General features: G+C 42.4%; 1 protein-coding gene across 2 annotated transcripts in view; it reads left to right on the top strand.

The window, feature by feature from the left end:
- gbe1b (glucan (1,4-alpha-), branching enzyme 1b) overlaps nucleotides 1-12,414 on the top strand; it is an 89,751-nt gene that overhangs the window by 48,434 nt on the left and 28,903 nt on the right. For both annotated transcript variants that reach the window (XR_004615850.1, XM_034604440.1), the window contains exon 13: nucleotides 8,180-8,364. Coding sequence is in view for 1 of the 2 variants with exons in the window: in XM_034604440.1 (XP_034460331.1) it covers nucleotides 8,180-8,364 (185 nt within the window). In the remaining variant the exon portion in view is untranslated. The remainder of the gene's footprint in view (nucleotides 1-8,179; nucleotides 8,365-12,414) is intronic.

The following is a 12,414-nucleotide window of genomic DNA, read 5'->3' as shown; positions in this document are numbered from 1 at the left end:
GTTGTTGAGATATTTCACTCAAAACCACAAATGTCCACCTGCTGGAGGCAGTAGATGAAAATGAAAGGAACATAAACACGAGTATTAGTATTAGTTATTAGTATTATTCATGGAAATCAGTTTAATAGTTGTGGAGATATTTCAGTTTGTAACAAAGTAGTGAAGGGACTCACTGACATTGCCATACCTTGTTATAATTTGGGGTTTTACTTTATAGTGTTTACAAGAGAAACAAACTTTAAGCCAAACTGTTTGATGTAAACTTGCGGAGTTGACTGTGTCCAACCATAATATATGCATAGTTTTCCAGTGAAAATTGCAGAAGAAGCTGTAATTATCCTATAATAATGTGTAAAAGAACAATCCTTGTGTAATATACTATAGAAAAACCCTTCTTTGTATTTCATTTCCAGATAACAGTACCCAAGATATATAATGAGACACAAAATGATTTTATTTATGTGTATTCGGGGTGAGAATTCGTCTTATTTCTTGGTCGTGCAGAATGAGCTCTCTGGTTAGTTTGAGCTGTGAGGGGGCAGAGGAGGGTGATTATCATGGTGATTAATTCAGGCATATGGGAGGAACATTGGCGTGTTATCGTGGAGGAGAGGGGAATGATTACCTAATGGAGGTGTGTCCAATGTGTTTCTTTAAAGCTGAAATGAAATGAAGAGTCAAAGGCTTCCATGGGTTACTGAACCAGCCTGCGCAGGAAATCAATCATCTCCACTAGACTTTATAAAATAATAACGCAGGCAAAACTGAAAGTAAATACAGGCAGAAAAAGGGAGCTGGAGCCCGAACGCCATTAATGAAGTGAGGCTCTTTTTAAAAACCGAGGATCGCTATCTCGGATAAAAAACTCACAGACTGTTTTATTCCTCCTGTGTCTTCATGCGTGTGTGTGTGTGTATTTGTCCCTGTATATGTGTGATTTCCTCCATAGGCCTCACACCCGCTCACAGAGCAAGTGCATGATAAGAAGGAGCTTAATGCTGAGTGCTCATTAATGGAGGAGTCCACACTTTACATTTACACACTGTGAAGTAAGTATAGGGGGAAAATACTGGGGACATTTTGTTGTGAGGTCTTGTGCGGGCCACTAGAGGAAGTCACATCACAATGAACGATGTGCAGAGCAGTTTTCTTTTGCTCATTATTTATCCCTCTCTGAGTTCAGTTCCCTCGCTCTGGAGCAAAGGAGAAAAAGAAAGTGATCCATTGTTTTCCTTTGGTTCTAGTTCATGTAAGGTTCACGCCGACTTATTCAAACCCACAGTTGTAAACGTGGAGTCACATGGGCTGACAGGCCGCTCTTTCATTGGACACTTGCGTCATCATCAGTCATCCAAAACGAAATTTATATCAAGAGCATGTGATGCCTGAAGTCTTTACCTGCTTTCTCTAAAGATCAGAAAAAGCTCGCTCAAAAAGAAACTTTTGGTCATGAGCTGCCAGTATGACTTTATTACCCATAGATATTAGAAACTTAAAGCGGTATTAAACTTATACCGCAGAATGATTTGGTGGATTGTTGCCATCCTCAGCAGAGGAATGATGGACAATCGTTTAGTTTACAGTTTGAATTTGACTGTCACGTACCCACAATCCCTCTGGCTGGTCCATGTGGTTCTACAGTAGACAACAGCAACAATAATCTCACCTATAGATCAACGTGATTTTTTTTTTCTTAAACCACAGTAATTAGAATACGTGATTCCACTCTGGTCTTCAGGGTTATCGGTGTGTAACGTGTGTGGAGTTCTCCAAAGTCTGAACATATGCCGCGTTGTTCCAATTCACTGCATCAGGCGTTTTCACCGATGTGCATCTTCGACCACAGAGAAGGAACTAATCAGTGAAATCATCTGTTGCACTTTTTTTGGCTGGAACAACTTGTCCAAATCCAAACTGCATACTAATGTTCATGGTGAAGTAATCTAAAATCAAGTGGGACCACCAGATGTCACTCAAACTGGGAATTTTGGAACACTGCTGCCGGTTGCACTCATAGACTGTAAATAAAGATGGTCGACGCGTCTTCACTTCCTCTGTCTGTACAAGGAAGAAGCCAAAATATCGCTGAAATGGATGCGACCACATTTGGTTCCAGAATCTGCGTCTTCGTGGAATTTCGTCGCAGTGTCGAGGTCCCACTGTTTCACAGGCCCGACCAATCACGAGTCAGACTCAGCTGGCAGTCATGACGTTCCACCTCGTTGTTATAACATCAAATAACAGCCCAACCAATCCATCGGCTAGTTTGCTGGAGCCAATGCAGCTGACAAAAGGCAGGGTGCAGTCTGGATGGGATTTGAAGTGGGAAACATTTATTTGGTGTGTATTTTGACTTTTTAGTTTCGTCCATGTCCCATCCACTAACATGGAGGGGACTGGGTTTAATGACCTATGCTGCAGCCAGCCATCGGGGGCAATAAAGATGTTTAGGCTTCACTTTTGGGGAGACATCATTTCATCTATCTTTATATACAGTCTATAAATAAACTCAAACAGTAACTAGACAGATTTTTTATGTTTTTATTATTAAGAGGTGCAGGATTGTTTTCTATGTTTTTGTCAAAATGAGTAGCTTCCCTTCCTTTGTGCGTGTCGTTATGATTTTTTTATGCACACTCCCATCCCTGACACTGATTAATCCTTTCAATGTGAACACACAACCTACTCACAACTGGGTCTCAGCTGGTTCGACTCAGTCGTGTTACACATAGCACGTAGCTGAACGTCTGTGTAATTCATTTGTAGCTCGGCGTCTCCCTGTGTGTGTGTTGACAGCGGCATGTGAAGTTCAACAGCCTCCACTGTGCATTACACGCCGCCGCATTGATCCTCTTCTCACTTCTTCCTCAACGGAGGAAAAAAGAAGAATAACAACGCGTCTGTGGTTGCTCTCAGTCCCACCACCTACACATACTGTACGCAATACAGTGCAACACAGAGAGAAAACCACTTCCCATGGGGAGAAAAGCCACTCTGGGAAATGTAGGAACTCAAAAGTAGTGTCGAAGTTGACGAGGCAGACGAAGAGTGGATACACCAAAATAGTAAATTATGCATTGAACATGACATATTCATACCTGGCAGTTTCCACTTTTCTCCTGGAGAACGAGATCCCAGAGGTGATCATGCGGAGGTGATGATGGGAGGAGCCTCATTCCTGCCGTTGACCTGTTGTTGATAATATCCAGAGAATATATGGTGACTGCTTTTGTAAAAATTTTAAAAAGGAAGACTGCCAAATTGTAGCACCACTTTCCTTCCGTTCACTTTTCACTCAGCAATATATCTTGATCATTCGTCCTTTACACTGAAAATGTGGATTGCATGTGCTCGGCCAATTGCAATGAGCGTATTAAACCATGTGGGGCCACACTAGACACATGGTAGCATTGGTGGAAACCTTCATTAATAGACATACTGATGGACGGCAAATTGTTATTAGGCTGACGTCGTCTTCTTGATTTTTTTCCAGACCCCACTTGCGGCATTAAATTGTGATTGACTGCAGAGAATTCCACGATAAATCAGTCAGGAGGGCTGCTCCTGTCAAACTGTAGAGGTCATACACACGTGTAGCAGATCCAGTCAGTTATCAATGTTTTAAAGCCGTCACTTACCAAGTCTCCACACTCCTGATATGCAGCATTAGGCGCCACTGGTCCTGCTTAGAATGACCACGAAGGCCTGGGATTGTCCCCCTCAGTGCTGCTGGCTCCTCATTCATTCATTGTAAATCCACGACTTAATGCATCCTCTAATACCTTTTTAATGTCGTGAATGATGTCCCATGTCTTACGTGTGCTTGAGAGGCCTTGAGTAATTGGACTGTTTTAGATTTTAGTGTTTTGGTGCCATCGGGTCATTGGGATAAGAAATGCCTTGAGACAGTCTCCATCCTCAAGAAGATAAGAACAATCCTGACGTGGCTTATAGTGACTTAGACATATTATCTGTTCCCGTCCATAAAGCAAAAGAGGTTTTTATACAACTTCATTTTTCTTGTTGTGGCTGCCTGGATGTGAGCTGGACCAATAATCTCCCTCAACAGATCTGTGATAGAGCGCATATGTCGGCCAAGGCCCAACAGTCCTATTCTATTCAATCTGCACAAAATTACACACACTACTAAATATCAGTCCCATAAATATGCCTTTTTTTCTTTATTCATCAGGATCCATGAATTATTCGCTGGTAAATTGGTGAAAATGAGTAAAAATGTGCTGCATCGGACCCTTTATCCAGATTCAAGCCAAAATGTAACGATTTTTTTCCTTTATCCGTTCAGTAGTTTTTGCAAAATCATGCTGACAAAAAAACTAACCAAAAAATCTAACCAGAATGTCAGTCAGTAGAGTGCATTCATCAGCTAAAGCCCAATAGTCCACTTAAATTCAGTCAAGCCGAAACCAACCAAATTGCGCACACTCATAGATGTCAGACCCCTAAATACGCCTGATTCTTTGTCATCAAGATCGTTGAATCTTTCTCTGTAAAACCTGCCCTGTCTCATAACGTTAGAGAAATAGAAAAAATACAGGATCCAGTCGTTAAGTTTATTTCTCGTCCCTTTTTCCACCTTTCCACCAAGTTTCCTGGAAATTCCTCGAAATTTAGCACTTTTCCATTACAAGTCTTTCAGGTCTTTGCATATTAATAATCACTCTACTCACTGTGTGTTTTGTTCAGATTGTGTTAAACAGTGGCGTGGATGATGATTTGGACATTTGAGGAAGGTGCGTGAAAATCGTTTTTCTGATGACAGCGGGTAGTTGGGGAGATTGACACTACACACTCCCCCTAGTGGCAACAGAGCACTCATGAGAACTTGTTTTTGCTCCAGGGCGTTCATGCCTTCCAGAAAAACCACCTGCCACATGTGGCCACGGGCCATGACACGACGGACAGAGGCTGTAGCGTCCAGTGTGAAATTACTTTGAGAATCTGCTCAGGCAGATGTTTTTAGGGACTGATGTGATTAAAAGCTGGCTTGGAGGTGCCCTCTAGAAAAATTAAGGAGGGCCACAAGGGTGACGTCTCACCAAATCCCCAGTGTGAGGAGGACGAGAAGGTTTGTCTTCTGCTGTGCCGAGAGGTGTGGAGTTGTCTTCACCTCCCAAGGGAGGACACAGCAGCGAGGATCTGGGAGGGACAGGGGTTCCCAGTACACTCCAGTATGCCTCACTTTGATTGCACTGGAGCTTTGGCCATAGTGAATATGTTACACAGCAGTATAGCACTTCTAGCCTTCTTGTCATCTCCCAACAAAGCCATGTGATCCTTACACTCCGGCTCGTGGTTCATCCCCATGGCAGCATTGTCAGCACTGAGGTGACACTGGTGAGCCGCAGTAAAGGAGAGTAAATGAAGAGCGGCATCATCGCTGCCCTTACACAAGCTCCAACAGGGCCGGATAAACTCATTCTGACTGGCTGAGCACACACAGTGCAGGCAAATTCCACTCTGACAAAATGCAGAGTGGCTGTTTCTGGGATTGGAAGATGAAGCAGGAACGTCCGTTGAGTCAGGTGATCGTGTTATTCGATGAAAACGAATCAAGACAATCACACCATGTAGATGCTAAACCGCCCAAAGCTTCATTTGTGTTCACAGTGAAATATTTACAAGAAAATAAGCTGTTATTTCAGGACCTTCCAAAAGCATTTGCAGCAATATGCTATTCCTCTAGGAGTTCCTGTTTTTGTTTTTATTCATTGTTTGTGGTTCATGACAATAGATCGTAAATAAAGATGGACGACTTGTCTCCAACTCCACTCGTTGCACAAAAAAATCATTTGGGCCAGAGTCTGTACAGTAGTGAAACCGTCTCAGCTGTCAATCAGGGCACTTCACTTTTATGGCATCAACTAACTAAACTTACCAGAAAAATTTGCACTTGAATATTCAGTGCGATCAGAGCTGCCTGAAATGACCGAAAATATCTTTAGAGAAAAAAGTATTCAACGTGTACTGTGACTGTTTAGTTTGGGCCATGTCCCGTCCACTGACATGGAGGAGGCAGTGTTTATGACAGCCAGGATCTGATGTATAAATACAGTTAGTACTTAGAGTAAACAAATTGTTCTCACACAGATTTCATACTTTTGTTTGTTTGTTTGTTTGTTTTTTATCTCACTTTACTGTCACTTACAGTTTGTATTTATGCACGTGTGAGTAACGTAATCCTTTGCGTTGAATTTTGGGACAATAGATTTCTAAATACATGCCTGCTCACAAATCAAGCAGATTTTCTTTGACTTTTCAGTTTGGTCTATGTCCCATCCACTAACATGGAGGAGACTGGGTGTCTGACCTATACTCCAGCCTTTATATAGGCTACACTCCATTTTTTTGCGACCGTCATATCTCGAACATTAACAACCACATTGGTGTTAAAATGTAATCTCGACTCAAACTCCCCCGAGGAAGAGAAACCCTGTGACCTTCCCTCCTGCACAAAAAGATAAATGGTCCAACTATCTCTAATACAAAACAAATGTTCCTATTAGCAAGAATCCTATTGATTCAGTTGACCTCATGACGTTCACCGTAGCACGATCGTTACAGAACACTTGGAGATTTTAAATGTGCGTATCTCATGGCCTGATACAAAATGAGAGGTTCTCTGAAATTCTCCCAGGATTTTCTATTAAAGATCAAACAAAGTGCGTCAACTGAGATTCATTTAAATTTGCATTAGGATCAATTAAAGCCGTGAACCCTGCTGTAAGTGTGTAAAGCTGCAGAGCTCCTGTTGCTGTCTGAGATTATTTGCACGTGAAATATTCATAACAGGTGGGAAATTTTCACCGGTGCACGCCGAACGTGTAGTGTGCTCATTCCTCTCGGTGAGCACCTCGACTGCCCGCGCTGCGAGTTTGAAGTGCAATTCTCTCCTTTACTTTTCGAGTTCAGCTGCGTGGGAGGCTTGTTATTCACGCAGATGTCACAAGAAAAGCCACCGCCTCCTCCTTCCCACTCCACCTGCACCCCCCCGCCGCCCGTCTCTCAGTGCATACAGTGTGTCCCCGCTGCCCTAATTCGTAGGCGAGTGCTGCCGTGGGCTCCTTCTGCCGGCAGTCCGTGCCTTAATGCCTGTTACTTCTTTAACACCTACATGATGTACTTCATTAGAATCCACTGTCACTCCCTGTCTGTTCCACTTCATCCTGTCACTCTTGAGTTTTTCCTCTTTGTAAGGAGGAGGAGGAGGAGGAGGAGGGAGTCGCTCTTCGCACCAAATAAACAACTGGCCTCCGTTCTGTTGTCGTGCATCTTCCTCCATCTCTTGTCTCGTGTATTTCTTGCTCTGCCGGGAATTAAATTATCCCGGCCGTTGTTTTATGATGTTGTCGTGACACCCGTAGACGGATTCCTTATCTCATCTCGTGACAGCGTCGCAGCGACGGGGCCCTTGTCTCCGACGCGCCCGCGGTACGCGTTGAGCTTATACATCTGGCCTGTGCAGCTCTGAACGCCTCAATGATACTCGTCTTTTCTTAAAGAAAATGAGCCGTCTCCTGGAGAAGCTGCATTCAATTACAGCAGTTGCAGTTGTTAGGTGGGAGAATAATTCTGAAATGCAGATAATGTTTTAATAAAGTTGAATTAATCAACAAGGTTATAAAGAGGACTCTCACCCAGACTTATATGTATTTATTTGTGTGAACTTATAAAGTTATTTGCACTTTTTCCCCATTTCCAGCAATGACTCAAGGTTTGCTCTGTGTTATATAGAAAAAATTATATAAAAATACATCATGGTGGATTATTTTTGCATATATTTGTTGAAAAAGTGTGAGTCAAATGAAAGCGTTGCAGTGTTTTCACTTGCGTTGGCTTCTTTTCCCAAAGTTTTATTCATGAATGGGCAGGTTCCTCTGTGACAGGAAGCTCAGCGCACTGTGCTTGATGAAAATGTCGCAGGAGCTTTGTGGCTCTGTTTAAATATGGAACGTACTAACCTCTGCTGAGGTTATGAAAAGGCCACAGATTGTGGCTCTGGTCCCTTTTGATCATTTCTTTTTGGTCTTGTTAAAAACTGCACCGGACCTGAAAAGAAGCTCATATAGAGTGGTGCGGTAGAGAATGCTAATTCACAGGGACTGTGTGTGCCTTTCCCTTCATTATGTACATTCTTTAATAACTTTCTCTCTTGCAGGGAATGAGTTTGGCCATCCTGAGTGGCTGGATTTCCCCAGAGAGGGGAACAATCAGAGTTGCCACTATGCCCGGCGGCAGTTTAACCTACTGGATATAGATCACCTCCGCTACCGTCAGCTCTACGCCTTTGACCGGGACATGAACCGCACCGAGGACAAGTACGGCTGGCTGGCTGCCCCACCTGTAAGGACTTCACACGCTCACTCTACATCAGGCTCTTTTGTGCAGACAGCCTCAATTACCAATTCACATTAGAGATATTGAAATACGTTTGAGGAGAAGACACGCACACCTAAAAGAACCTGTTAATGGATTGTATTTGACGTAGTGACGTTTCAAGCACACGTCCCTTCCTCAGACTTCTGTCATCTTGAATACCTGCAATCCATGTTTACTTACACACTTGATGTATGACAACAGTTTTAAGCAATTAAAACACATAGTAAATATCATAATAAATATATACAAAACATAGCGTACAAAGGTTAAACAACCTAGGTTACGTATACAATGTTTATAAGAAAACAGATTATATATAAATCATTATTATAGTGACACCACACATAAAGATGAAAATCCGAAATGCAATGGGACATGTAGAGACGGTAGATAATAAAATATCCAGGAGATCAGTGCTACCATCTTATGCCGATGACGTATAGTTTGGAACAGTAGCGATCGAGGAATGGAGCAGCGGTATCGTGGTCCTGCTGATACACGTGATCGATCTCCAGTCGGTCTCAGGTGTCAATCATGACATTTCAAACATCAAATAAAGTAAATAAAGTCAGATACGGATTATTACTCAGCCAATATTTATCAACGATTTATTTGATGTAGGACTTTGAGTGAATGTTTTCCAAAGCCTCCATCTTAACACACAGGTACAGTTTTATTTCTGGAGGCACTTAAATCCTGGACTCGGGCAGGAAATAAATGCACCATAAAGAGAGTTTCATTTTGGAGACGTCTTGTTTCTCTGGCTGCTGTCAGCCTCTGGAAGAAAGAGAAAAGGTGTTTTTCTCTCTCTCTCTAGACTCCCTGGTAGCAAAGTGATGGGATAATGCAAATGGAGAGTGTTGCTGAATTGACAGGGATTAGAAGTAAGTCTGTGTAATTGATTCAAAAAAACCCTCCCTCACATCCCCGGGAATCCGTTTTTGAAGATTAGAACTACTTCACCTTGCTGCGTTACTCTCTGACCCGCTCGTCTCCCCGCAGCAGACAGACAAATGCAGCGGAGTCGGGAAATGTATCAGAGAGCGTAATTAAGAGACATGTCTGGTTCACGAGGATAATTTCTGCATATTGGTCTATCAATCAGAGGTGTGCTCTGACGTCCCGGAGCCGCGTGCACATTTTACAACTGGATGAAACGGAGCTTTGAAGGTGCGGCAAAGGAAAAGCAGAGTCTGGCTGGTTCCTCTGCTCCCTTTTGTGGAGTTGGAGGGAATGCTGATCCCAGAGGAGGCTATTGGCAGGGAGGATGCATACATTTGGCACCAGTGCTGACCTGCTAAACATTGTGGGTGCTGTTTTTCTTGGCTGTTTCTGTGGCGTTTTTTTTCATTTACAGCCGCGGATGACAGCTCTGAAGCGTATACTCAAGACATCATCTAATTATGTTCGTTCTGTGATTGATTACTTCAGAAACTGAAGTAAAATATTTCAGTTTACGTCGTGGCGGTCTGAAGGATATCATTTCCGCTAAGTTAAATTATGTGCGAAGCTGCAGGCGGCTGTGATGTGTAGGGAGCAGGAAGATCATCCATCACAGAAAAAAGATAATTAAGGATAATGAATATTACAGACACGGTATCTCTGATGGGGAGAGTTTACCCTGTTGAAGTGTTCTTGAGGACAACATCGAATTAGGGCAGTGGCTACCGCCGACTGACAGAGGATGAACTGGAGGTAATTAGTTCATGAAATTATGGATTTGGTTTTTGATCAAATCCAATTTAAAAGAGTCTGCCGTGATAAAAAGCTGCCAAATAATTACAGTGTGATAATCAGGAAGGTTTTTACAGGTCAGACAAGTTTAATGACCTTTTAATATCTCTTATCTATTGATTCAGATCAACGGTGAAAAAGTAGCTACGGGTTTCAAACATTAAAGCTAGGGCTAAACTTTGAAATGATGCAACGGATGCCTCCATCTTCCATTGGACCTCTCGTCAAATACGGCCCCAAAACACACTCATTTCATTCGGTCCACATAAAATGATCGGTCGTGTTTATTAAAGTCCGTCTTTTTGTATCTTACTTTATTTATTGATTTCGACAAACAGTACAAAACGTGTCAAATTACCAACCCGACCTTTAAGGCCTTCGTCAGGGCAGGTTTTAAACCTATAGTGATCATATGATCAGTATGGACAGGTGAGCAGCACCATGATCTGTGCACGTCACAGAAATCAATTCATGCATCACATCTGAGAGCATTTCAATATTAAGACACTTAATACATACTAATAAAAAACTGTAGTAAATAAAACAATTACAGAAAATTTGAGAAATCAAGTTCCCCATTTAAACCGGTAGAAATGTAATAATGTAAAATCTAAGATAACAGGTAAATGGTCTGAAAAAGACAAAATGGCCGTGGAATCTGTAATAAATCAGTTCCAGGGGTTTCTTCAGCTTTGCCTGTGCTCCGGGCTCCGTCCTTGGAAGCGACTGATACAAAAAGAAAATCAGGGATTGATACAATATCACAAAAGGTCTTTGTAGAACATTGCTCACAGATAACGCCAATAACTGCTCAGAGATTCCGCTGTAATAACCAGATGAGTCTGAATCCCCTGTACAGCTTATCAATGACATTGCCAAGGTAATCGTGCTTAGTGGGAATATTCTATGGCTCGGTTCAATATTTCAGCCGCGGTGGGAGGATCCAAGGGCGTTGTGTAGTTGAAATGAGGAGCGGGGCGGAGAGAGGATCTGTCAGCCATTCTCCCTGTTGTCCCAGGTAGAAGCCAACTGAGCGGACTTTGCCTTTAAAAGTCTGGTTTGTGTCCGCCTCTTTGAAGCCGCGCAGCTGTGAGCTTCAAAAGGCCAAAACCGAGGACGTGAACTGCAGCCTGTGTCGGTGCAGAGGTAGCGTCACTGTGATGAAATGTAAATAAGGGCAACGCACACTATAGCGTTCAGTGTTTGTCCGTGTTCCACTTACACCAGTATTAACGGCTGTGTGACGCCAATTCAGATGCCCGTAAAGTGCTTTTTATTTTCTAGCAGTATAACTTGTATCCGTCTGTATGTACAGCAGTAAAAGCTGTTTTATGATCACATTAGAAAGATGCTGTATTTAATCATTTCAAGGTCATTGGAGGGATTTACCGAGCAGCATTCGTACAGCAGGCTGTGATTCGGTCACTGGTCGCCGTTCCCTGAGAAAACCTCAGGGGGGAGAAAAAAAATCTAAACATAATTTTATAGCAGGTTGCATCTTCAGATGTGTTTTTGGATGTCTCCCTTCTCCCTGGATACATAAAATGTTTACCCGGGGCAAAAGCAATTTTTGTTTCCCACACACAGTCCCGAGTGCTCTCGCCGCTGACTTGACGTAAGCTCCACTAGACTGAGGCTGTAGTTTGTGGAAATATTATATTCGAAAGAGCGGTTACACAAAAATAATGTTTTCATTCAGGAGTGCTGAGGTCACAAATGGGGCGACTGTAGGGATTTACCCCCGCTCCCATTGCCTCGCTTAGTTCCACCCAAAACTGTTGATTCAGTACAGTGGGAGGCTGCAGGGACAGGAAATGGAATCTTAAAAACTTCAGTAGTGTAACACTAGACTGTTCATACATCATATACATCGCCTGAGGGAGATGTTTTTTTTCATTTGAAAATTATAAGATAACAATTTGCATTTTACTAACGGCTGCTGAATAAAATAGGAATACATTTATGATTACCTCCAGTTCTGCTGATTGCATTTACATGTATTTATTCATTTATAAGTAAAAATGCACATTAATCCAGAGGTCGGAAAAGTTCGCACAGTCTTTACTCAAGTAGAAGTACAGATAGCACGTGTTTAAAAACAACTTATGTAAAAGTTTGAGCACTGATTCCATCTGTTTACTCAAGCAGAAGTTTACTAGTACAAAAGTACAGGCACTGAAATGTACTGAAAGTAAAAAGTTTGCCTCTGAAGGTCATTTCTACCTCCTGTACCTGTGCAAGGTAGAGAGTGTGTACAGTGAATTGAATAAAGTATTTTTA

This window comes from Hippoglossus hippoglossus, chromosome 13 (assembly GCF_009819705.1).
Source record: "Hippoglossus hippoglossus isolate fHipHip1 chromosome 13, fHipHip1.pri, whole genome shotgun sequence".
NCBI classification, from domain to species: Eukaryota; Metazoa; Chordata; class Actinopteri; order Pleuronectiformes; family Pleuronectidae; genus Hippoglossus; species Hippoglossus hippoglossus.
The sequence above is the reverse complement of the archived record's forward strand: the minus strand, read 5'-3'. Positions and strand labels throughout refer to the sequence as shown.